General features: G+C 45.2%; 1 protein-coding gene across 12 annotated transcripts in view; it reads left to right on the top strand.

Annotated features, from left to right (window-relative positions):
* pax3b (paired box 3b) overlaps positions 1-27,018 on the top strand; it is a 29,050-nt gene extending 2,032 nt beyond the window's left edge. For 9 of the 12 annotated variants that reach the window (XM_065960575.1, XM_065960573.1, XM_065960571.1 and 6 more), the window contains exons 4-9: positions 377-520; positions 14,464-14,663; positions 16,016-16,181; positions 18,316-18,530; positions 22,131-22,410; positions 25,027-27,018. In XM_065960575.1, coding sequence (XP_065816647.1) covers positions 377-520; positions 14,464-14,663; positions 16,016-16,181; positions 18,316-18,530; positions 22,131-22,410; positions 25,027-25,061 — 1,040 coding nt within the window. In that variant the 3' untranslated portion in view covers positions 25,062-27,018. Of the gene's footprint in view, positions 1-376; positions 521-14,463; positions 14,664-16,015; positions 16,182-18,315; positions 18,531-22,130; positions 22,416-25,026 lie in introns of all 12 variants that reach the window. The other 3 variants (XM_065960576.1, XM_020636883.3, XM_020636880.3) reach the window with 1 other exon arrangement.
* Positions 27,019-27,669: the final 651 nt, after the last annotated feature.

Raw genomic sequence — 27,669 nt, 5'->3', positions numbered from 1 at the left:
AGTTTTCTTGGAAGTGGACATTTTTGTCCTTAATGATTTAAGAGGGTAGTAAAAAAAATGTTCACAGTGTTCTATTGATCGATTAGAAAAAATTAAATTTGCATTCCAAAATTTTAGTCAAGAGAAACTTTCTTTCTTTCACAAAACATTGGGCCATATGCACTAACACAGCCAAATGAAGCCAGATGAAGAGGAAACGTTTACCCAAATGAAGAAAAATGATGCATGAGGGTTAAGATGAATTATTTAATTTCCTCTGATTCACTGCAGCTCCGAAACACTTTCTGAGTAGTTTAACTTTTACATTTACATTTTAGTTACCCCCTCCTTTTTTCCCCCTGAAGTATTATCACATATTATATTTTCTTGTGCACAGTGAGCTCCATCAGTCGCATCATGCGGAGTAAGTTTGGGGGCAAAGGCGACGAAGAAGACGACGAAGATGAGATCGAGAAGAAAGAGTTGGAGGAGTGTGACCGGAGGGCCAAACACAGCATCGAGGGCATCTTAGGGGACAGATGTGAGTACACACTGAAGCTCTCACTGAGGCACATAGGCTAAGAGTGGAAAAAAAGAGTCTGCATTCTGGCTGTTGTGTTTTTATATATTTGTGATCGCACACACAGAGGAAGCATGCTGCATCGGATAGACTCACTGTGAAGCCATGATGGAGGGATTTCACGTCTTATTCTGGTCTATATTTATTCCAGAATGGAAGTTATGTTGTGGTGAAAAGTTAGCGGGCTTTATTCTCCATCCAGGATTCTTATAGATAACTGATTCCATCGCTGCAGGTTACTCGTGCAGAAATCATTTTCATCACATCCAACCTGTTGAGTGCTTGAGTCAGGGTGCAATGTGCTTGATGTATTATCGGTATTTAGGCTTCAGGTGAAGTTTGAACATGCTGTAAAGTTGTTGGCTGGGGGAGTGGGGGTATATGGGGGGTGGGGGGGAGGAGATGTAGAGTGAGTTTCCTCCTTTCTTAGGAATTCTTTATCGACCATATCTCTCCGGCTAATGATTTTCCCATGAGGCCATAATACCGTAAATCAAACAGCAGGTGATGGCTCCGTGCGGGAAAGGACTGTGGGTGTGTGTGAAGAGAGAAAGAGGGAGAGTGTGTGTGTGTGTGTGTGTGTGTCGTGGATGAATAGCCACTTTACAGTAAGTGTGCATTATTCTAAAAAAAAAGTCAACTTGTGGACTATGAGTAGCCGATAGCGGACACGCGCGTACAGCAGGATCATTTCCTCTTCGTCACTTTAAAGTCTGAATGCTTTATAAATTATGGAAACATAATTCACATTCCGCTCAGCTATAGTGCTCGGAAGAGTCTTTATTTATTTATTTAATAGGCTGCAACAAATGGGTTGGATGAGGCCCGTCGTGTTTCAAACACAATGAACACATTAAAGAAATTCAGGAAGTTGTTTTTAACGTGCACGTGCTGTTTCTTAAAACGAGATAAATTTCCTGACATTAAATCTACTGTTCCTCCAGAGAGAGTGTTTCCCTCCTCTCTCACTAATTAATCCTTTTTAGGATGGATTTAATTTTACAGTGTAGGCCCTTTAATACTTCTCTGTTAAAGTGGAATATGTTCAAAGTGAAGGAATAAAATATGACTCCTGCAGGAATCCTAATTTGAGTTTTCAGTTTGTCTTCATTAATGAGTCTCTACTCTCCTCCTCCTGCTCGCTCTGCTATTTATTTTATTTGGCACTTTAAACCTGACTTAATGTTTTAACTGTGTGTGCCTGTCTGATAAGGGTCATTACTATATCCGGCCCATTTCAGCACGAGCGCTTTTTATGTAAAAAAAACGTCACAATGTTCATGATCTGAGTATTTGATCTTTTTAAAGTATGAGAAAAATATTATAGCTCAGCTCAGCATATTATCTATTCATTTTGGATAAATTCTCTGCACATGACAGAGGTCAATTTATTATTTATTTATTTGTATAGCGTGAATGAAGTGTCCACCTTGTTGCGTCACATTCACGTCTTTATTACGTATTTGTTTTGAATGATTATTAATTATCTCAGAGCTCAAATGTCCCTCACTTTACCCTGGAAAAGGATTTGTTATACTTGAAGGTAAAACTTACTTGAAGGAGCTTTAAAATGTTTTAATTGATAATTAATTGATTTATAAAAAAAGTGTCTTTGTTGTCCGCAGCGAGTTGAATTCTTAATTGTTCCCTAATTGAAGCTTTCAGTGCAGCTCGAGGGAAAACAGGGCCCGGCTAATTTCTGGGAAAACCACTAAGGTGAAGTACCTGTCCGAACTTTCTGTTTAACTTTTGCTTTCGTGACGATGCCTAAAATTAAAAACCGGCTTCCATGAGTCTGTTTGGGTCTCTTACATCCCCAGACCCAGAGACTAAACGACCCCCCCAATTACGAGTTGTTCAAATATGACTTTTGGAAAAGGTGAACATTTAACCCTCCGTGCCCCGGTTAGCGCGTCCTCCTTCAGCCCCACATCCTGGTGACACAGGGGAGGAGAGATAAAGGGGGCTCCGGTCCGAGGAGACAAAAAATGTCCCCCAGATGAGTTGATCAAACATTTGTTCAACGGTTTCCAACTCCCTACAAAGACACGCCTCGCGCGCACAACGGGACGCTCGCGGATGAACTTGATAGACAAAAGCGCGAGAGTCTATTTGGGGCTCACGCATGGGCTGCGCGCGGACAAAAGGGGCCAGCTTGGAAACAGCTTTGGCTGCCGCTAAAGAAGAAGAAGAAGAAGAAGAAGAAGGCAACCTGTTTATAATTCAGTCAGAGAGGGGAGAAAGGGGAGAGAAAAGCCCCGGATAAACACACTGTGAGGCCGCAATGAAGGATGAATTATTCAGGGAGAGCTCCGGCACGGTTTAGAGGGAAAATGGCCGTTTTCACCTACAAAATGTTTCCTTTTTGGGGTTTGGCTAAAGAAGCTCTCAGCCTTTCAAAGGGACAATTGAGGCCTCTGAAATCCACTCACGTAGCCTGTTGCATGCGTGCTCGCTCCCGGAGTGCACGCGGTTACACACGTGTACGCGCAACAAAAAAAAAAAAAAAGATGTTTAAATTTAAACTTTATTAATACATTTTGCGGATGTATTTTAAGTTTTTTCTCGACACCAGTGTACTCTGAATAACTTTCTTGTCGTCTTTGCGCTGTAAGCAGAATAAGTATATTTGAATGAATCATAATTGTCATAATATTCAGACTGTAATTTGAGTGTCGCTGTGCGCCCTGAAGGATGACGATCACGTCAGTAACTCATGATCTATGATTGGTTCTTTGATGGGCGGCCGCGATGCCCCCTTGAACATTAATAATGTCCTCTAAATGATGTCGATATTGTGCTATGTCACATTTAATGACGGAGGGAGTGTATTAAAGAGTGTTTGCGGGTGAATGGGGACCAATGTTCTCCCCGGAGAGACTCGGTCTGCATGGCCCGGAGCGGAGCCTCACAATGGGGGCCCCGGCCACCCGTCCTGCGCTGCGCACAGCTCCAAAAACTCAACCTAACCCCCCCTCTTCTTCTCCTTCTCCGCCACTTGCTCCCCAAATCTCTTCAAGCAGATTAAATCGACTCTTTTATTTCATCGCACTTTCATCTGGAGAGCAACACCGCCCCTCTCTCTCCTCTTGTTTCCTGCTCGTCCTCTGCGCGTCTCTCAGCCTGCGGCGCACAGCGCGCTTCAAATCTGCGCGCACAAAGGAGAGTCAGTGCTCATCCATGGCGTTTCTAACCGAGCTGTTTATTAACGTTTAACGGGAAAATCACCGAAATATGTTTATGTTTCACTTTTACACGCAGTTAAATCTGAAAACGAGCAGCTACGTTTGGATCTAAAAGTCCGTTTATTAAACTGCACACCAAACTTTGTTAAACTTTTAAACCAGGTCATAAAGCTCCAGCAACATCTGATAATTAACATCAACTTTAATTAACATCAACTTTATTATTTATTAATCATGGTTTAATTAAGTTAAAGGAGTTGTGCCAGAAAAACCTCTGCTCTGCTTTTGCTAAACTTTTAAACCTGAAGATTTGCACATTTGAAATTCACATTTTAAGTCCACATTTATTGTCAGCAGGTGAAATAAAATCAAACCCTAAAAACACATTTTAAGACATGTTTGTTCTGCAGACCAAATCTGTACACTCTGTTTTCCATGCACTTCCATGTTGGACACATTTATCTGCTGTTTTATCCAAAGGCGGCTCCGAGCATGAGGAGAGCAGAGGTATTTTTAAAAAAGCTTCAGGAAAATAATTGAGATATTTTCATAATTTAGATACATTTAAAAAAAATATGTAAATCAAACCACATTTCTTCCCCCCATCTTTAAAAAGTAAACAAGTTACCAGAGAAAGGAATCGATTCACAGAAGTATCCCCCCCCCCTTGGTGAAATATTTTTATATCTGGCCGTGGCTTTCACCCCGCAGGCCTGAGACTGGGATGTACCAAACACTCAGCATCACAGTCATTAACCCTGCAGACAAAGTTAATGATTAAAACATTCATGCTGCCCCGCCTCCTCCTCCCCCTCCTCCTCCTCCTCCTCCTCCTCCTCCTGCTTCACATTTTCACAGTGTATCTTTTGGAGTCCTCACTTCGTTAGGTGAAATTAGCCAGATAATACAGAGGAGCCTTGTTGAGGGCCGATACATTTCCATTTAGGCCAGCAGTGTGTACGCACGCACAAACGCACAAACACACACACACACACACACACACACACACACACACACACACACACACACACACACACACACACACACACACACACACACACACACACACACACACACACACACATTCCACTCTGCAATGCAAACAGTCAAAGGGATAACTTTATTTGGTGAAAGGGGATCCTGGAAAGGGCTAATTGAATAAGCCGGGGATCTTTGAAAAACCCCTACCATGGTGAGCGCAGTCATCATGTCATAATTAGGTTTATTGAGGCGCATTCCTTCAATCTGCCTCCATTCCCCCCGGGCTCTTTGTATCCGAGGCCCGGGCCAATGGCCGGGGGACAAAGGGGGAACCGTGAGCCAACAATACATGAAAGAGCCGTAAAGATTTAGCCTGCTTTGTCACAGAAACCGAGGAGGACTTTGTTTGTGTAAATAATGCGTGTGAATGGAGAACTTGGGACTCTCTCTCTCCGCCACTCGGGGTGAAGGACGGCGTGCTGCAAATGTGATATGTTGGCAAACACTGGATTAGTGCCAGAGGAGGAGAGGAGAGGAAACTAGGAGGTTAGAGGAGAAGAGGAAACTAGTAGAGGAAACGAGAGGAAAGGAAACTAGAGGACAGGAGGGGAAAGAAGAGGAGAGGAGAGAAAACGAGAGGAGAGGAGAGGAGAGAAGAAAAGAGGAGAGGAGAGAAAACGAGTAGGTTAGAGGAGAGGAGAGAAGAGAAGAGGATAGGAGAGGGGAGAAAACGAGTAGGTTAGAGGAGAGGAGAGAGAGGAGAGGAGAGGAAACTAAAGAGTGAGGAGATGAGAGGTGACAACAAGAGTTTAAAGGGGAATATAAAATGTTGTTCTCCAGTAAAAACAAAGTAAATCAAGTCTTGTTTTATGAATTGTAATTCTTCGTAATCTCTAACAATCTAACTTTCTCTAACTTTCCAAAGTTCACTAATCAGAAGGTGGACTTCCAGCAGCATGATATGTAAATATTTAGCTTCAACTCTCTCTTAATAGAACCATCTCTTTGATTTTATGCACCAAAAGATATGGACGTGGATTTGAGTTACTATCGTTGTGCGTTCTGTCCGTTTGACCACTTTGCGGTGCTTCCCCTCAACATGCGTGCATTGCAAACACCCTCCAGGTTCATTTCATCTCGCTGAGACACTTGAACCTGTCGCTGGTGGGCTCGGGCATTTAGTTGAAGATTTGGTTTCTGGTTTGTTTTTGTTGGTCAAAAAGTGGCATCAGTGTTAAATTAGGCTTTTGTCAGTTAAATAAAATACTCAAGAATCAAATAATGAAGAACATAATGCGCTGATGAGTTTGCATTAGAAGTATTTGTTCGCTTGTTGCTTTCCGAGTCGCTCATCGTTTCTGACAAACACTGAACCCAAATGCTCTCGATGGATCTTTTAATAGCTATTGGCTGTCACTGGCCCGAGCCAAGTGTCTGCTGAAGAGGACTCTGTGTGTCCGCTCAGAGAATGAATGTGTCACTCAGTGAGTCCCTGGGCACGAGGGCAAAGGGGGGCATGAGGGTCCAAGTGGCGAGCTCCAAATCACTCTCCTCTACCCCGGGGCTCTCTCTCTCTCCTCACCCAGCGCTCCTCCCTCTCTCCTGAGTTCTTTCTAATAAGCCCATGCATGATGACTATTCAAGCATGAAAACATAGTTATCTGCAAATGAATGGCTGCTCTATGCTTCATTAAAGCCTCTTTTTCCTTTCACACTCTTATTGTGACCCTCTGATATCAATTCAAAGGGCAATTAATGAATGCACACCAACTTTGAAGTCGGGGTGATTTCAGAGAGGGGAGGTGGGGTTGAGCGTGTGTGTGTGTGTGTGCAGGTTGGGAGGGGGCAGGGGGTATTTGGGGTTTTCCCCCTTCAAGACCCAGCCTTCACCCGTGATGGACTAGCCACATTGAGCCGAGAGCGAGCCCCAAAGACGGTTTGAAGGGAGTGAAAGAGTGAAAAGGCCCGGCGAAGGTCAAGTAGAATGGCTCGCCTTAGAATAAGGCCCCTCTTTATCTGCTGCAAGTATGCACTATAGGCACAACAGCTGGGGGGGGGGGGTAAAGAGGGGGGTTATTTTTTAAATGTGCATGAGTGTGTTTGTGTGTGTGTTTCTGAGAAAGTGCAGAAGAATGTGAGTGCATGTGTTTTTCCTCTCATGCATATATGTGTCTGTGTGTTTGTGGGCAGGGTTGTTTTGAGTATATGTGTGTGTGCGCGTTTGTGTGTGGGTGTGTGCTTCTCAGGGTTAGGGGTTGAGTGTCAAAGTTTGCAGAGGCCAGAAAACGCAGCGTCTCGGCTGCTGACGGGGGGACAGGCAGCTGTCAATCAGCTGACTGATGGAGCCTGACTTTCATTCACAGCCTTGTTAACTAATTAGCGCAGCAGCTTTTGTTAGCTTCGGGCGTAGAGGCCTAAAGTGTGTGTTTATCGGAGTATATCTTTTGAAGGCATTGGGAAGAAACAGGGTTGTGGCTTCTGATAGATTTTGTCGATTTTGAATGAATGTACAGCCCTGTAGAACATGCAGGGTGTCCTTTTTCAAACAGGTAATATTAATTTATTATCTTTACTAATATTTACAATCTGAAACGTTGGGTGGAATCGTAAGAAACTCAGATGCACCAACATCATGACCGCAGCTTTATAAAGAACATTTACGTGTGCTTCAAAATATCCTTAAATTAATATTCTGTCAAGTAAATAATAAGGTGGTTCAGGTTGACTTTATTTAGGGGGATACACTAAACTACCTCCTGTATGTGTTTAAGGACTGTTTAAGTGATGTTGATAACATCAGTTCATATGGTAGAGCTGATGTTCTAACATATGAGAGAGAGAGGTTAGAACGCAGAAAGGTTTACAGACTGATGCAGAGCTGGATAAACACTGAAGCTTCAGTGTCCACCACATGACAACCTGCATGAGCATCGACTCTAGAGAGGAGGGGGCGGGGGGAGACAGCTCTCTGTACGTTTGTACGTCGTCAAACGTTTGTTTTTATCCTAATTTAAAGCCTCCAAGTGGCAGAAATCATTCTGTGCTTTAAGAGAGCGATGGTCAAACACTGACAGTTGACCTTCTTATAGCCTCACTTGTTGGACTCCAAACCCCCCCCCCCCCCCCCCCCCCCCCCCCCACTGACTGGAGCTGTGAGTTAACAGACAGAGAAGAAGTGCAGGGTCACAGGGGTCACTCTCCCCCAGTGCTATACAGGAAACAAGGTTAGAAACACAGTTAGCTACAAGTGACAGGTAACCATTTCCTCGTCTTCCTCTACAACTCCCATAACTCTTCTTTCGACGGCATTACAGACATGCGTCATGGCGTTCATTTCTAGTTTAACGAAGCTGTCATTGCTCATATTCATTCTTTTTTTCTTTGGCGTAATCATAATCTTATGCAACAGAAAAACCTCCTCACAACAAACATGCACACGCAGCTTTGATACATATGCAGGCAGCTGGGAAGGTTTAAACTCCGCCTCAGCAAGTCAAGTGAGTTCGCCCTCCAAACCCCTCCTCTTACACACACACACGTATATACAACAGTCACTCACACACTCCATCTTTTTCTCTTAACCCGGCAGAAAGAGTCACAGATGGGTCCATAAGCTGTCAGTAAAGCCATTATCCGGCCCAGCATCTGCCTGTCTTGACTTCTATGTACTGTTTAATGCAGTCGGCCAGTCACTTAGTCCCCCGACTGCTGAATAGGAGCAGCACGGCCGGCCCGCCCAAATAAATGCTGCGTTTGTCTCCTCTGCCTTTTGTTTTGTGGTTATTCGAGAGGGGAAGGTGGAGCGAATGAGGAGAGGGGGGGGGATGTGTCACAGGCTCAATTTAACCTTCACTATTAACCAAAGCCCCCAGAAGAGTTACGGAGATGTCCAAGGAGGGGTGTAAATAGCGCACATATGGCCAGTCAATTCCCCCAAGTCCACAAAATCCAAAGTTTGACACATCCCCTTTCACTCCCTCTCTATCTCAGCGCACGCACACACACGCATACACGCTCAACACGTACTGTCTCAAGTCTCAGCGGACATATTTAAGCCTTTGTGTCCCCACTCGACCCCCCCCCCACCCCCACGCTCCCTCCTTCCCTCCCTTAAAAGAAATCAGCAAGTCTTTCCAACAGTCTGTTTTTAAGCTAAATCCTCCGTTCTCCTCCTCCTCCTCGTTTTTTCTCTCTTCCCCGGGATGGCGTTGCACGGTGGGATCCATTTTGGGCTTTCTTGGCTCCGTAGACGGTTGTTTTGGCCCGCAGTCCCGTGCACTGTGTGCCTCTCAGGGGTTTCAGTTTGGTTAAATTAAAACAGTTTTCTTTTCTCCTATAACCTCCTCCTCCTTCCTCCACCCCCTCCAACTGCTCCTCTCTTATTTTGCGGCTTAATGCTCCTCAGCTCCTGGGCGATCTCGCCAAGGCCTTCTCCTACTCAGATAATTTTACCCTTTCAGGGCTCAGATTTTTCCTCATATTCGGATCATCTGACAGGAGCACCCCCCCCTCCCCCGCGCTCCTTTAAGCTGAGGTGGAGCAAAAGCATACGGAGAGAAGTCAAGTGTTTATGTGGAGCTATAAATACAAGCATTTTAAGATATAGTATAAGTATACAGGCGGCGAGCGATACCAGAGTTTAAAGTGGATAATTTGATTGGCTGAAGCTATTTGACGGTGCCAGATCGATGTGATCAGATCTTAGCGATAGTAAGGCGATGACGGCAAAGGGGGCACTCTGAAACCACAGGTTTACAAGGTTGGAAAAGATCCGAGAAGCAGGGTAAGGTTTCAGCCTCCTTTCTCTACATCTCCTCATCGGGCCTCTTTGTCCCAGTAAATATACCCCCCGATGCTGATTTGACGTTATATTCCACCTTTACATAGATCCTTTTGAAGTGAGTGTTTGTGCTGGACGACACTTTAAGCCATGTGACAAAGGGCGATTGCTGGGGACGCCTCAGGGCTGACAAGCTCCATTAACGTAGCCTGTAAATGTATGTCGAATCAGGGGAAGCCCAGCGCTGTGTGTGCGAGGTCATGTGCTCCGAGTGCTACACTCTTTGTGTGTGCGAGCTCATGAGCCAATCTGTGACCAGCTTCAGGGGTGACTCGGGCCTTGCCCTCCATGTTGGCACAAGTTTAGCTCCTCTGCACACCCCGGGGTGGATTCTCAGGAGCTGCCACTTGAGTTTGCAGTAATTTAATGATTCACACTTAAGCATAACAGAAAGTAACTTCCATCTGGAGAAAAACAACTGATGATTTAGTTTATTAGAAAGCTTGTTCATTTGGATGTTGTTGAATAAAGGTTTGGATGAGTCATTAAAAAAGGAACTCTTCGATGGATGAAGTCAAGACAAGTTGGAATGATTCAATAGGACTTCTCTGAGATATGACAAGAGTTTAAACTCGCTGGTCGACAAACTGCAGGTGACCAAGCCGGTTGGTGACGGCAGAGCAGAATTGTGTAATTGGTGTGTTTTTTGTGCTGCTGGTGGACGTGGTGGTGTTGGAGGGTTACAGCAATGCTAACCAAGCAGTTTATTTAAAACATACAGAGTACAACACGTAGCCTGAAGAGGGTTTTCCTAAACGTTGTAATCCAGCCGTGAGAGTATCAATGAAAGTTAGTGTTAGGATGGAGATAATGTGTAACATGTTGCTGTCTGCACATTTAGTGGTTAAAGAAAAAAAAAAAGAAATCCCAGTTAATATTTTTTGCAAATATGTTTTCGTTTCACCCCATTCTTCTTTAAGAACAACTTTCTGTTGTTGAAGAAATAGGCTTTATCGCCTGTTTGCTGTTGAGCTCGGTCGAGGACCCTCGCAGCGCTCCTAACCTTTGACAACTTTCTGTCGTTCTTGGTGTCTTCTAAAAGCGTCTCATATGTCACTAGTGTGTTTCAAAGGCTACACGGTGACTTCAAGTTTGTGGTAAGTAACAAACGAGGATGTGGGAAATCATTTGGAGGGTCTTCTTTTGACCTTAATGAGTGATGTTCTCCTGTCGAGGGTCCACAAACTAACAACAACAACATCAACAACAGACCATGCAGACTATCCCCATGGGTACATTTACATCGGCTGTAACAGCCACAGTTGCCCCTCTCATCCCGCCAGGTGCCCTTACAGTTCCCTCTGGAGGAAGGGGTTGCAGGTTTTTTTTTTTTTTTTTTTTTCAGGGAGGAGGGGGTTGGGGGGGGGTTAGAATGCCCCTGGCTGTGCCCACATCTACTCAACCTCCCCCCACCCCCGCCCAAGCCCTCTGCAGAGCCTCTTTATATGTCTCCACCCCCCCCTCCCCCTTCCCTCCCCAGCTCCCCCGTGGGGCAGGTGACAGCCCTCCACTGTGAAGGGACGAGGGAGCCATGACGGATTCCACAGATGGAGCGTGGAAATCGCCAGCAAAGACCTCGGCTCTGTGGAGCAACAAAGAGCCCGAGAGTCACAGAGAGAAATATGGGTGGAAAACAGAGAGCGAGAGAGAGAGGGAGAGAGAGAGCAGGGGAGACAAAGAGAGGGTGAGAACGAGGGAGAGAGAGAAGACGGAGGAGAAGGTGGTGCTTGTGTAAGGAGGGTGGCGTGACGAAGGGCTACACGATGTTTGTTGGGACGAATCATGAGTTTGCTGTTGTTTGAAGAGAAGAATGTGCAAGTCTGAAGTTTTCCCCTTAAAACTTTTTCATGCATATGCTGCTCGTTTTAAATCATCTGTAAATGCAACTTAACATCTAGGGACAAAGAGTCGAACGGACGAACAACTGCGAGCGCTTGAGCCCTCTGTAAAGGATCTGATTGTATCGAGACCAGACTCCCGAGACTCCGGAGGTGCCACTCTGTCGCTTCTTTTGAAAAGTGCTCCGGACCCCGGTAGCAGTCATAACCGATAGGTAATTCCAAAGTGATTAAGGATTTTCCCGTCCTCCTCGACTTTCCCAGGGCCCAAATCCCTGTGAAATGCCGAGGAACGTGCATGCTGCTAAAGTCTGAGAGACGAAGGTGGGGGGGGGGGGGGGGGGGGGGGGGAGCGAAAAAAAGCATTCCTAGCAGCCCTCCTCCATGCAGGAACAGGAGGGGGAGGCTACAAAAGGCCTCATCTCTTGTTTTTCAGCCATCCTGCCCCAAACTCCAAAGCCTCCACAACTCCACACCCCAAATTCTTTCCACCCTGGCGGATGCACGAGGCCTGTAACCCCACTGGTCAAATAAAATGTTTTAAATGTATCATAACAGTTTCAGGGAAGTCAAGTTTTGCATGCAAGGGGGCCATTTTGGATTTTACTTATTATTCTCTGCATCTATTTGAGAACATGTACACCCCTGTATCGCTTTGGCTTCTTTTTAAAAAATGCTGCTACGCGTGCAGAATCGCAATATATGCAGAAGAGGCTTAGGGCAATGTCTCCATTTCTCTTACTCCCCCTTTGAAAATATTTTACTTATTGCCTCCCTCATGCTTGAATGTTTCTTTACCAATTTGCTGCTAATGCATGTTAAGTTGACTCCCACTGCTATTGGTGTTTCTGAGGGGAAAATCGCCGAAGGGGCCGAGAGGATCAGTTTCACATGAGGGGCCCCGAGCTATTTGGATTCTCTTGTATTTTATTGTTGCTTCTGAGGGGGAACTAATACAGTGTTGCACACAAAACTTCCCCTACGCTGAGGGGGAATTAATTAAGTGTGACACAAAAAGTGGGCGCCTTGACCGTGGTGAACCTTAGAAGAGAGCCAATGGAGTGTTTGAAGCGGTGAGTTAAGAAACCAAGCTGCTGCTCCACTGAGCGTCGTCACAAAAGTTTTAATACCGAGATGAAGAGAAGTGACACAAAAGCTGTCAGGACTCGTTAGATCTGCAGCTCAGCCACGATGAATATCACAAACTGATTGTGATTCATCGCTACATTTTAAGGGTGAATGGCGATTTATCATATGTTTATTTGGATGCTTTAGATTTCATTATTTCAATTTTAAAAATAAAAATTGTTAGGCTTTTATTTTGAATGTTTGTACTGTCTTAAGCTGGGAGTACTTTACTTGCTGTGTGCTTTTATTTTGAAATAAAGGAAGACCCTTCTGGTAGATGGAAGGTTAGTACTTCCATAAACTTGATATGCTCTCTGAGGACTCAGGCGTACCCGATGAGTCTCACACGGAGAACATTACTGACTTTTGGCTTATTTTATTTTTGGGCTTTTTTATGCCTGTTTTTAGTGATAGGAAAGTGGATGGAGTTGGAAATCGGGAAGAGAGAGTGCAGAATGGCATGCAGGAAGGGAGCCACAGGTCGGATTTGAACCTGCTTGGAGGACTATGGCCTCCATACAGTACATGGGGTTCGCACACTAACCACTAAGCTACCGGCGCTCCAACTTTGTGGTTTATTTTGAGTCATTTTAGTCAGATACAGACATAGCACTTCAGGATTATACCGTACTGAGACACACCTCTTCCAAGCGTGCCAGGGCCGAGGAAGTGTACCGAGCTCGAGCACAGATCGAAGCGCTTACACTAGTCAAACAACCTGGACTTTTGGGGGTGAAGCATGCTTAGGCATGGTACGGATTGCCTCCTGTGAGTGTGACCTTGAGAGTGACTCAATATGACATCTGATCATCTGAATATGAACGATGTTGCTGCTGCAGAAATCAGAGAGGAAACAAATCAAGACGGCAACAGAGTCAGAATTCTTTGGATTCAGCAGACTGAACGGTTTGTCCCTCATCCAGGCAACAGCTCATGGCTACTCAAACACACATACACACAATGATGCGCACGCACGCACGCACGCACGCACGCACGCACACACACGCACACACGCACACACACACGCACACACACACACACACACACACACACACACACACACTCAAAGAATGGCCCCTGGATCCAAATTAGCCTTTTGTGTGGCTTTTAGTGCACCAGTCCCCCTGTGGAGCCACGGGAATCCAGTGCAGTGGGATTACTCCTGAGGCTCAGAATATTTGCTCTGAATGGAGGTCTGTTTGTCCACATCGCCGTGAGGAAGAGAGATGCCTGATGGTGCTCCAGCGTGTGTATGTGTGCGTTAAGAAAAAAACACAATCTTTAAAGGCTCAAAAATGATCGGAAGCATCGTAAGAAAATCTGTAAAATCTACTAGTTAGTAAAAAGTAATAAACAGGAAGTGTGTCTAAAGCAGCAGCAGGTGTGTGTTCGTATATCTTCTCTTCAACAGGGGTTCAAAGTTCAGCTTAAAGTCTATATCTGTGGTCTGTATTTCAAAGTGGGGGTCCTGACCTTCAGGGAGAGAGAGAGAGAGAGAGAGATAGAGAGACAGAGAGAGAGAGAGAGAGTGGGGAGCCACAGGTTGGACTTGAACCCGGGCCACCCGCTTGAAGGACTGCAGCCTCCGTAAATGGGGTGCGTCCTTACTGCTAAGTCCATCAGCGCCTCTTTCAAAGATATTATTTTTTGGGTTATTTTTGCCTTTATTGGAGAGGAAAGCTGAAGAGAGACAGGAAACGTTGGGTGGAGAGAGAAGGGGGTAATGACATGCAGCAAAAGGCCGAGGTCAGATTCGAACCCACGGTCCTTGCAATGAGGAATATAATCTCTGCACATGGGGCGCAAAACAATACCGCAAGGCCAACAGCACCACCGCAGCTTTTGACCAAAATCTGCAGCTATAGCGAAAGCGAGAGCACTGAGATATGTTGGCAATTTTTCTTATATTTTCCTCCTCTTGTGTCCGAACAGCAAGTCACTCAGACGAGGGATCGGACGTGGAGTCAGAGCCCGACCTGCCGCTTAAGAGGAAGCAGCGTCGCAGTCGCACCACCTTCACAGCGGAGCAGCTGGAGGAGCTGGAGCGGGCCTTCGAGAGGACCCACTACCCCGATATCTACACTCGGGAGGAGCTCGCACAGAGGGCCAAACTCACAGAGGCCAGGGTTCAGGTAACCATCGTCAGTGGACGGCATATGATGGATTGTGAAAGGGGTTGTAAATCTGACCTCAGCACACAAATACAAACTGGAACATGTCTTTAGACGCTGCTTTAGGGCTGCATGCTTACTGCAATATGAGCAGAGTGCAATAATAAACACATTGCAAAAGTCTGAATTCATCACAATAAATCATCAATATTATTTTATATGATTTCTCACTCGGCATGCAGACATTGAACCCATTAGGATAGTAATCAGAGCTAATTCAGTGGTGAAGAAATACTTTTTTAATTTTATTCTGGATTCAGTTGGAAACATGCTGCAAACAGGAACTGTGTTAAAAATGTACAAACAGCAGATAGGTATAAAAACTCTGAGTTAAAAGCTAACATGCATTCTTCAGTTTAATTTAATTTGACATATTTTGTTTATTTACACTCTTATTGAGAAACATACTGGGCCCGAAACACCTGCACAAACAGGATCAGTGGACCTGCATGTAGAGTGAGGCTGCTACACAGGGAGGGTGCTAGAGCTAGTGAGGGTTCGATGCCTTGCCCAAGAGCACCTCTGCAGTACTCAGGAAGTGACCTGGCACCTCTGCAGATACTAGACCAACTTCCTTACTTCGGTCTGCACCGGGACTTGAACCACGTCCCTACAGACTGAACTAAACTGTCCCCAGTACTCTCACATACTGTGCTTACACTTTCACTTACCCCTCCAACCCCATCCCTCACACCGTCACTTTGAACATTTAGAGGCACCTGTTGCTCTCTGCTGGCTTCACACACACACACACACACACACACACACACACACACACACACACACACACACACACACACACACACACACACACACACACACACACACACACACACACACACACACACACACACACACACACACACACACACACACACACAACTCTCACTATCTCTCCCAGAGGCCCAATCTGTGCTTTCCATGTTTCTGTTCCCTGAGTCCAGTAAATCCTCCTCCACCAGCACCATATGGTTAGTGTAAGCAGACCCAGCATGAGCCCACGTCCACATGGACACATTGTGTAACTCACACACTCGGTGCAACCAGCCGTCACGCACACACGCACGCACGCACGCACGCACGCACGCACGCACGCACGCACGCACACACACACACACACACACACACTCCTCTTCAGCTTCACACTCTGACAAAGCTGTGACAGAAGTGTTGTTTGGTATTTTTGAAAGTGTGTGAACTGCTTAAAAAACAACAACTATGATTTACAATTGTTGCTTTAATCTAATTTAATTTGTATTTATTTTGTATTTCTTAAAAATGTCTGCTTATAAATGTCTGCGTTGTCCTTCCAGGTTTGGTTCAGCAACAGGCGGGCGAGGTGGAGGAAGCAAGCAGGAGCCAATCAACTGATGGCATTTAATCACCTAATCCCGGGAGGTTTCCCACCGTCAGCCATGCCCGGCATCCCCCCGTACCAGCTCTCTGACAGCACCTACCCCCCCTCATCTATAGCACAAGGTGAGACACAGCATGCAGACAGCAGGAAACGATATTCAAAATGTTACTCAGCTTTGCTTAGGGGACAGAAGATCCTTCCTTTGCATCATGGAGAAGTAAAGAGAAGTTAGCGACGTGGTCATTTCCAGATCTGGAGACTGAAACAGGAAACAAAATTAAACATGTTGTCAGGGTTTGCAGACTCATGTCATTAAATTAAAAGCTTAATAATGTAATGAACACATCATTACAGGCGGAGTGTCTCTCATGGTGTTTACAGGGATTATGTGTACGAGAGAAAAGACGACTGTGAGTTTTCGATAAAATGCGGTGGCTGGGAAGTGCAAACCAAAATTAAAAAGTGTGAGACACTTTTACAAAACTGGAGACAAATTTACATTTTAATAATTTATAAAACAGCAAAAAGAGGAGCATACAGTAATACAGTTTTGAAGGGGCATGACTACAACACGACGAAAGAGAGACAGAAAAGTCAAAACGCTAAATGCCCTTCAAAGAGTCTTTTATCTGGGGAGAGCAGCAGCGTACAGAACAACAGCAGGTACGTTTCAGCACAAGGCCTTCATCAGCGCTCTGACATTTAGTGTGCTGACTTTTCTGTCTGTCTTTAATATTTTATAAAACAAAATTACAAAAGCAAAACACTTTGAAACACATTTACAAGAAACACTCTGACGAGCGCTAAGACAAATTTACAATCGGCTGAACAAATCCCCAACTAATTTACAAATGACAGAATCTTACCGGAAAAGGGAATGTACCGAATGCTGGAAGTGACTGAGCGAGGGGTCAAGTAGTTGGTTGTTGTTTTTTTTAAAGATTTATTTTGGGGCGTTTTGTCGATTCTGTTTGTAAATTTGCTTGGGGTTTCAGGTAGCAAGTGTTCAGCCGATTGTAAATTTGTCTCAGCGCTCGTCAGAGTGTTTCTCATCTTGTAAACTCATTTTCTAAAGTGTAAATTTGTCTCAGGATTTGCAAAAGTGTTTCACACTTGATTTGGGTTTGCACTTCCCAGCCACCGTACAGAAGGTCCCAGCCTGCATTAAAGTCTCCTGATTGATATAACCAAGCCAAACCCAGACGTAGACCCTTAATTAAGTTAGAAAGAAAATACCTCTGCACTGCATGCAGCATCACCAATCTGCAAATCTGAAGCCTGACTGAGTGACGTCGATATTCAGGCCATTTGTGATCACACATAGAGAACGAGTCGGACATGAAGACGCTGAGCAAAGAGAATTATTGAACTCGTTTCATCAAGTGTGTTTCTGTTTTACAATGACAATTTAAAAAAAATGTTTGTGAGGGGAAAATGTAGTTGTATTTATTTGAGATGATCTGAAAAAAAGGCCCAACGAGGACACAGACGAGTCCAAATATAAACCCTGGAACACTAAACCTAAATATTAGTTATTCAACGTCTGCAGGAACTTCTTTAAACTTCTTGCACTAACTATTTGACGACATGATTGCAACCTTTTAATTTGAATAAATTCAGCCCGAAGAAAGATGGAATAAAAAATGTGGCAACAATAGCTAGAAAAATTATTTTATGGTCGCACAAATGCGTCACCATGAGGGTTCTGCTCATGTGGAATTATTTGATATTATTTGACCTCCTCATCATCACCTACAAAACCCTCCATAAAACTATTAATACCGCATGCTTTTATCTCCTTCAGGAGACTAAACTCCTTCTCAGGGAAGATGTGAAAGAATATTTACCTGTGTACAAAGTCAGGAAAGCCATAAACAAATTAAATGAGTTATTTGATCTTTCTTTGTAAATCAGCATGCAGACCTGCGTCCCGCCCTGCACACATTCTATGTTTCCTCTACAGTTGCTGAAGTTCATCTTCATGTTTTTTATGTCGTGTTGCATTTTCTCCTTATTCTTGATCTCCAACATTAAATGCATCACGGCCTCAAATGAAGTTTCCTTAATTTGTCCAAACATGCAGCAGTGTAGTAAAAGTGACTGGGTCGTAAATTAATTTGAATTTGAAATTTTTATATTTGAAATTTTACGGTTTATCAATGTGGCAGCAGTTTTGCTCGACTACAGCAGGACGTTTTTTGTTTTTAATTTTTGCTACAGTCCTGACAATTCTTTTCTCTGTGATGCTTTCGGTAGTGTCGGAGCCCCCCAGCACGGTGCATCGACCCCAGCCCCTCCCTCCCTCCTCGGGCCACCAAGCCTCAGGCGGAGGAGGTCAGGGAGAAGGCGGCTCCGGATACTGCCTCGCCTCCGGACGCCACTCCTTCTCAGGCTACTCGGACGGCTTCGTGAGCCCCGGAGGACCGGCCAATCCCATGAACCCGGCCATCGGGAACGGACTCTCTCCACAGGTGTGTGAATACTGCCAAGACAAAAACATGTGTGTTTGAGCTGCGTGAAGCCGGACAACAATCAGGGGGAAACTCAAAGATACGTCTTTTAATTTTTTAAACAAATCAGGACGTGTCATAAGAAAACCTCACACTTATTTCTAACAGCTTTAAAATTTAGATTTTTGTCCCTGAATGTTCTGAATGCGTCAACAAACCAAGTAAAAACTGGTTTCAGATCAAAAACAAAAAGTGAACTCGTCTGAAAGTTCAGTTCAAAAGGAACAAACGTGTGTTTGACAGCGTTTACACCTCGAGAGTCGGATAGTTCCACTAGTATCCGGATCATTTCACAGCGCAGCATGTTTTCAGCCTCATCTGCGTGACCATTCTGCTTGACCTCCCACACCTCCGTCTTCAAGGTCAAACCCCCGACACGTTTTCTGCATTAACGATCTCTTCAGATGTTTTAGGTTCCTCGCCGACTCCTTGTCTTGGCATATTCACTTTTCTTTTTACGCCTTTATGTAAGAAGAATTAATTTTAAGATTAGAAACAGAGCATGAGTAACCACGTCCACCTCGCTCGCCGCCATAACCGGAAGTCGTAGAATGAGATTCTGACTTGATATGAAGAGATGCACACGGTCTGTCCTGTCAGACACACGGCTTTACACAAATATGTCAGGAGCTTCAAAAAAGTCACACTCTCCTGTAGAATAATATTTCACAGAGGTGAAAACATACAAGAGTCATAAAGCATCTCACACGGCTCTGCTGGAGGAGGAAAGCGAGATGACCCCAGGAGGACGACGGAGCGAGTGACAGATGAGAAGTGAAAAGACAATTACAGCCAATTATCCAGGCATGAAGTCTGGAGGTCTGTGCACCAAACAGAGGTTATACGACAGGAGAAAGAGACCCTAACAGGCAGAAAATGAGATTTCAGCCTGGTGCGCTCCGCCTCCTCGGAGAGAGCGCCGTGGCCGTGTGAAGACGGGGATACACGTTCCCAATGCACGTAGCTCAGTGTAATTACAGAGAAACGCACGCATATAAAGTGTAGATAATTGATCAGCTCCATGACGTTTCCAGGATCAGTTAAGGATTTTGCAACATATTTTGCACAAGTATTACACGACATGGTTGAGCGGCATGGCCGAGTGAACTTTTCAACCTTCTGTTTAGATTGGAAGATTGAATTCTGTATTTGTTTTATCTGTTGCGTTCCTTAAAGCAGCAGTACGAGCAGTTTCTATCACTGCTTCTTAGCAGTGTTGTTGTTTGTGCTTGGAGAGTCCCCTCCATCTGAGAGTGTGCATGTCCTTTTACCTGAGCATGCTGAATAAGCTTCATGCATGCTTCCAAACATACAGAGACACCGCTGCATGCGCAAACACATGAATAAAAACACAGGAGGAGCTCACAGGCGTGCACACACACACTCCACACTTTACTCCAGCCTAGAGGAACATTTCCTCGGGATTGCATTCTTCAAAAGTTTGCCTTGCCAGTCGGACGTTTGAAAGCAACGTTTTCTAATTTATTTGTATATATTTCATAGAGTGGGATAAGAATGTCCTGTCTCAGATGTTACCCCCCCCCCCCCAAAAAAAATCCAGACATTCTTCCCCGCTAACTCCTGGGCGCTTCTATTGAGGCCTCTGGCGACGGCAGCGGTCCGATATGAAGGGCAGGCCGACCCGCCATCGGGCGTCTCGTGGAGCTCAGAGGAGAGAGAGAGAGGGATGATGGGTTGGGATGTGGTTAAAAATATATCGGGAAAAGCACCAAACTGAAGTTTGTCATTTTAAGAACATGTATCCCTGCTCTGCGGCTCGTTGACGGCATTAGTACTTGCTTTCTGTTCCAGCCAAACCCGTCCGAACGCAGGTTAATTTTTTAGGAAAATGTTACCTGGCATGAGAGGAAACACGACTCCCCTCTCCCAAATCAACATGGACTCCTCCGTTCACCTCCCCTACTTGGGAAATGATTTAAGCAGGACCATGTGTGTGTGTGGATGTAGAATAATATGTCACTTAGAGCAGAGTAGCTGCTTCTTATTAGGACGACTGCAGGAGCCTGGAGGCCTCTGCGCGGCGTGGAAGGAGGCGGGATGTGATGCATTTGAGAAGTAGCAGGTTCAGGGTTACCTTCTTATGTGATCAAGCTGCAGCCTCGATTTCTTATTAACGGTTAACTGAGCACTTTGATGATGGACAGGTAAATCCAGCCAGTGTTGAAGGAGGCGGGGGTGAGGGGGGGTTGATGGTATCAGGTCTGTTTTGAAACCAGTTGAAAAGCCCCTCGGCTCTTTTCCGTTCTTTCTCTGGCCGAGGAATATTCCCCCCAAATTTGATTATCTGGTCGCTAATAAAGACCAGGTCAAGAGCTAACGGCTCTCTCAAACTGCAAATCTATTCTGCGGTCCACCAGAGGCGAGCGCACACAGACCTTTTCCTCTTTGTGTTATCTTTGTCGGCATATCTTTTTCTTTTTGGGGAGATAACTTATCTTGCGCCATGGCTTTTTGGAGCAGTGTCAAAAAGGAATTTAAGAATAAGTGGAGCTGTGGATGTGAGACAAATTGCTTAATTCTTCCTCTGCTGCTATCTCTGTTTGGGACCGGCCCGTTTGATTTTCCGCGGGGGATTTCCTCTCTGAGAGTGTGTCTTTGTCTACACATCACACACTTAAATTAAGTGACATTTTTAATGTCTTATCAAACCTTGTTAGAAACCAAAAACAATAAGAAACATGTTTTTCTCATTTGAAAACGGACTGAAAAAATGTGAAGAATTCATTCAGACATCAAACGACTTTTTAAGATTTTCAAAGATTGGGTATCTAACAGGATCACGATGTAAAAGACTACATCTGGATACACAGCTGCTCTTTATGTGTGAAAGGCAAAGCTGTGAGCACAGACCCTCCTTCCTCTGATCACTGGAGCCGAATGCATCAATGCTAACACCGCGTCCTACCTGCGAACCTCCAGCTGGCGCTCTCACTGAGACCACTGAAGTGGAGCACTGAAGTTAGGCTGTCAATACTCTTCAATACCATGGCTTTTAAAACGATACAAGCAGCCATATCAGGTGCTTAGGACGTTTTGAAAACAGCATCGATATCATTACATTTTTAGAAGAACTGTATGAAGTTTAAAACATCTGGTATTGTGACGACCCAATGGCAGAGAGAGAGAGCATGAATACTGGTTGTTAAAAATGTTCGGTCTTCCACGAGTAAGGACTTCAAACTAACCCCGTTCGGACTCCGGTTTCAAGCCGCGATATTTCTGCTTCACCTTCAATCTGAATGTTGCAGAAACATAATCAGGGGGACAAAGTGATCCCCCCTCTGCACCGTCTTCAGAGGTTGTAACAGAGGCGTTACAGAGCAGATGGCTACAGCTGGGGAGCACAGCGCTCTGTGTGTGTGTGTGTGCGTGTGTGCGTGTGTGCGTGTGTGCGTGTGTGCGTGTGTGTGTGTGTGTGTGTGTGTGTTTATGTGCTTCCTCAATGCAACGTGAATTCACCACCACAGGAAAGTTAAATAGCACCGACAGAAAGCGCGTCATATATCCAACCTTTCCATTCTCTCTTCTTTCCTCCATCAGGTGATGGGTCTGCTGAACCCCGGCGGCGTGCCACATCAGCCCCAAAGCGACTACGCGATATCCCCTCTGACTGGCGGACTCGAGCCGCCCGCTGGCATGGCGGCCAGCTGCAGCCAGCGCATGGATCACATCAAGGGCCTGGAGGGGCTCACCAGTGTTCCCTCCATGTCGGCTCTGCCCTCCCTGCCCAGCTCCCAGTCCTACTGCCCCCCCTCCTACAGCTCGCCAGGCTACACCGTCGACCACGTGGCGTCCTATCAGTACGGCCAGTACGGACAAAGTAAGGTCAATAAACTTCAGATTTCTTTTATTCTCATCCTTATAGGTCCAACCAAAGACCTGCATGAACAAACTCGGAAAGACCTCATTTTAGAGATGCAATCTACTTTTTTCCAGTTCCGATCTGACTCAGATAAATATGTTCAGACATCGATATTATTCATAACAATTCAGACTGTTGTGTGTGTAAGGCTTCACAAAGCTTCCGGAAACCCAGCAGTGCATTTCTTATTGTAAGAGCAAATTAAAAATTGAATAGAAATTCATAGAAATGAAAATGATTTCAGAGAAATGTATCTTTGTGCTTCACATACAAACAGGAAGCAGCAACAACTGTCAGGTTTTCAAATTAAATCTTATATCTTATTGTACTTTTGATCGTAACGAAGGAGCTGTTCCATCTCGTCTGAACGTCGTCATGGAGACGATTTGTGAACTCCTCTTACAGTTCAGTCTGAACGTCTTCAAAGTGAGACTGTGCAAGTTGAGAATGTTTAAAACGCATGGGGACAACGTCTGCTGAGCATCTCGTATTCTTTAATGTCCGTCTCGTAGCGTAGCATCACATGACAGCAGTGATGCATCACTCCTGCAACCGTAACCACGAGCAACCTTAAAGGCAAAGTGCATCATATCTAACAGCTATTCCTGCAAATGTGTGAAAAGTACAGAATATAAACATAAAAGAAGATAACCTTCAGTTAAAAAATAATATGAAAATAAAGATCTATAAAATAAATCTCATCTCATTACATTATTTTAAAAATATGAAATAGATTTAATAACCCAGAAGTGGATTTAAATTATTTATATTAAAGCCTTCCGTTATGTTAGTGGCTCTCCATCATGCTCAGATTCTTTACATGACGTTTTGAACAGCAGCTACAGCGAGCGGCCCGCCTGGTTCTGACCTTTCGCTTCTTTTCATTGAAAGAATTATGGTGAAAACATCTGAACCCAGTCAGCCGATACAGTCGATGATTAGCGGGTGTTCTGGTAGTCCAATGCTCTGACACACATAACTAGTAACCGTGCGTTCATGCTTTGATTCCATGGAAACAGCGGCTGTGCAACAGTTTTTTTCTGGCTCCAATCATGGCATCTCAAGTGTTGGGGTTAATTGTGCAGATCTGATTCCTTCTATGAAGCGATCAACCGAGCACTGATACTGAAATCTGCGGTTAGGTCCACTTCAGAGTCCGCTCCCATCAGGGTAACAGAGAGCCTGATGATCGCCCTCCTCCTCTGACTGTTAGCCCGCAGAGATGACCTACCTGAGTACCAGCGAGAGGCTCTTTTCACTTCACATTACCGTTACCTTAAGGGTTAAAATCAACTTCAAACAAATCTCCATTGAAACGTTTGGACGGCCGCGTCGTTTTCAGTCACAGCGTGATTACAGCGGCCGCCCGTTTCCAATTTTTTTTAGTCCACCGGGGGGTGGACCAATCAGGTTCATCCACTGACCTTGAGGCAACCTCGAGACAAGCCTTCAAAGAGTGCGCCAACAATCCAACGGGTCTGACTGCGGCAGGTATCAAATTAATATCGGCCTTAATATCCGAGAGACGCACATGTCTCATGAAATATCTCAGAGTGAACAGAGGGAAGGATTTTGGTGACACACGTGAAGAACCTCTCGCGTTTGTGTACACACACACACACACACACACACACACACACAAGCTGAAAAGACAACCGTCACGACACACACCTCCGCAACGCTGCAAACCCGAGCGGTCCATCTTGATGTGATTAATCAATGCGACTGGATAGCCGGTGTGCGGTTTGGTTTGGAGCTGCAGAGGAAAGGTCCTTTCTGGGGGTGGACGGACGCTAATAGCCTCTGGCAGGACGGCGATTAGAAACAGGTGCTCGCTCTGAGGTCAGCTGGGGAGGCAGTGCTGGATCGTGCTGCTCCAGGTTCCAGTGTAAAGAGACTGGGTACACTGCTGCACAGTTTGGTGACACGTAGCTAATGCTAGACTTCAGCAAGGAAACTAAATTGGTAATCCATGAAGTATTTGTTTGTTTTTATTTAGGTAATGTCTCTGTTGCTAAGCAGAGCTCACCCGTCAACCAGTATGCCCGACTCTACGTCTTTTTTTTTTGGATATTGAGGAGTTTCGTTCTTTTTTAGCCGTCGTCCCACTCACACTCACACCTCAAGTCTTCCAGAGACATAAACTAGGACTGTCAAACCACTACATTGACGTGATTAATAGTGTGTCTGAAATTCCATTATTTTGCATTTAAAATAAAAGCAGCTTGGTCTTCCAGAGACCCGGACATTTCTGAGGGCGGGGCCTGTTCATGTCGAGCTCTTCACTCTCTGACTGTGCCTTTCTGGGTCGCGGGCGTGAAGTATGATTCAGCATCTTCACTTAACAATAATGATGATTTGAAGCGCCCGCACTCTTCTGTTCTCACATCTCCCTCCTCTGACCTCACACCCCAAACCAATCGTGAGCGCATGCTACGCTAACAATAGCCAGATGTTAGCGAAATGGAAAGCTCAAACATATGCCGAAAATTTATTGCAGCCGTATATCTTTTTAAAAAAAATCCCCTTTCACTGCTAATAATTTAACAGCCGTTTCTCCCTTCTTCTGCACAGGTGCCTTTCCTTATCTGAGACCTGAGATCACCTGATCCCGAGACTCCACGGGACGGCGACGGGGAGGGAAGACATTTGTGTGTACAGAGATGGAAAACCTTTATTATCAGGACCAAAAGTTTTGCTACCATTTACCAGGACATGTTCTCCCTGCAGTGTGTGTGTGTGTGTGTGTGTGTGTGGGGGGGGACTATGTATTATTCATTCTATGTGGAACAAAAAGAAGGGACCAGAAGAGGGACTACCAGACCAAAAACTGTGTGTCTTTGAGCATCGCTGCATCAGTGCAGAAGATGAGGAGAGACGTCAGCTCTTAACGTGTGGCACAGTGGAGATCTGACCCCTCTACAGCGCCACCAAGAGGCATTTCTACCGGCTGTTCCAGTGACCAAACACCATCTGTGGACTCAAATCTATTGTCAGAGACTTCTAACCTTGTTGAAGGAGCCTGTTGACATGATGTAAGGGCTACATGAGCAAACCTCCAAATGAATCCCCAGATTGTGTCTGCAGAAAGGGGAGAAAGAAAAGGGGCTTGATGATTTGAGTTTGATTTGTTTGAGCAGAACACCTGAGCAGAAAATGTCTGCATGTTTTATTGTGTCCAAACCTGTAATGTACACCCCCGGCTGTACTGCAGAGAAAGTTCATTCAAACACTCCTCTCCCTCCCCCCGCTGTCTCTCTCTCCTCTCGCCTTTCTGTCTCACTCCATGTCTCATTGATGTTCAGGACGGTGAAGCAGGGATCCCGCCCTTTTGTAGTTTTTAAAGAGGAGGTCAGGGGGCGACTTCAGGGGAAAGTGACAGATGAGAGAGCAGAAGAGAAGGGGCGGCAGAGAAGTGGCTTTACAGGGAAGGGGGGAAGAGGGGGATGGGTTGGGATAGGCAAGATCGATCACAGGGTTAAAGAATCCTTTAAAGATCCTCTCCCGGAGAGAAAAAGCCACCGGGTCACAAGTCACGGCAGCGAGACACTTGAGAAACAGAGAGACTCCGAGACTTAAGAAGACAGACTTTCTCCCAGCTGACCAGAAGTGCAATATCACATATCTCAGAGTCTCCACTAAAACAATAAAAAAAAAAAAACGAGACGTGCCTCTTAAAGTCTTACGAAACACTCTGGATCCTTCCTCTGGATCTTGTTTGAAGCTTTGCAAAGGAGCAACACATGTGCCTTTGAAGGGTCCAAAACAAGTGCCAAACGTTCCCATCCATGTTGCTGTAACGGGACACTGAGGGGAGCGCACTCTTGAGGACTCGAGTCCCGAGGAAAAGAGTTAATCAAGGGAACGCCAATGTAAACAGGAAGCAGGAATAACAAAGCCAAAACTGTATTTTTATTTTTTTATGTTGCTTGGGACCATTTTAGGAAGTTTAGATTTGACACATTCCCGACATATTTATTGTCACGATGTTCTGAACTATGTTACATTTCTCTTCCATGTACAGGTGACAATACTTTAACCGCCCTGTACGGCCATCCGTCTGTCAGACTGCTCAAAGTGCTGTCACTCAGCTCAGCCGCCATCACATCTTTGTACAATATGAATTCGCATTGCATTTCGACATTGCAGAAGCGGAAGCTCCACATACACACACAGTCAGACATGCACGCACACACGGCGCTGTGCTCCCCCGACCTCTCTGCTGAAACTGCCACGCCTCTGGATCTACCTTCAAGGACGGTACAGAGGGGAGATCACTTCGGCCCCCCCCCCTAATGCCCCCCTTTTTTCTCAGAAGTGCCGTCACTCAGCTCGGCCGCCATAATGTCTTTGAAAAGTTTATATCGATTCTGTGATGGCGTTATATTGGTATTACAGTCGGCGTTGAAGAAGGACGGCACAGCGGGAGCTCCACAGAAAAAGCAGTCCTTTCATTCCTTTGACATATATTTTTTTGTATTATCGGACAAAGCGATATCACATAACATCATGTGTACAAGCGCATTATCTTTACTATTTATAATGAAATAAAAACTCTGAAAATAACTGCTGTGTACATTGATGAATTTCAGTTAAAGGAGTCTTTGTGTTTATTTTTGACACGACATGGGAATAAAAAAAAAAAGAAAGAAAGAAAGAAAGCGAGTGACTGTGATTCACTCCAGAGGAGAATGAAACTCGGAAGACTAATGTGTGTTTTTGAAGACTCTCACGTGAACCCAACAGCCAAAATAGGCCGGACTGAAAGGGGATCACCAGACATCGTCCGACGCTGAACACAAACGGGCTTTCTCACGGCTGGTTGTAAACGCTCATACATCTGCAAGGGTGAGTATTAATACCCCCGCTACTGCAACAAACTGACTTTTGTTTAACAACATCTCCAATGAAGAGAACAAGCCTCGAAGCCATTTGGACAAACAGCCCCTCGAAAAACCCCTCTGAAACTCATCCACCCTGCTGACACATTATGTGCATGCTCACATATAGTGTTGTTTCTGTGTGTGTGTGTGTGTGTGTGTGTGTGTGTTCGTGAAGCCTGAGGGTATTAAGCTTAATTATAACATTCTTCTGATTAATCGTGTCTGCTCGCAGACCTCGGAGCGCCGTCGCTGCATGTGTGCAGCTCGTGCGGCGGGACCACACACTCTATAAATAAAGTCTAAGTCAATAACAACGCCAAGGATCACTCATAGT

Source organism: Labrus bergylta, chromosome 11 (genome assembly GCF_963930695.1).
Source record: "Labrus bergylta chromosome 11, fLabBer1.1, whole genome shotgun sequence".
In the NCBI taxonomy this organism is placed as follows: domain Eukaryota; kingdom Metazoa; phylum Chordata; class Actinopteri; order Labriformes; family Labridae; genus Labrus; species Labrus bergylta.
The sequence above is the reverse complement of the archived record's forward strand: the minus strand, read 5'-3'. Positions and strand labels throughout refer to the sequence as shown.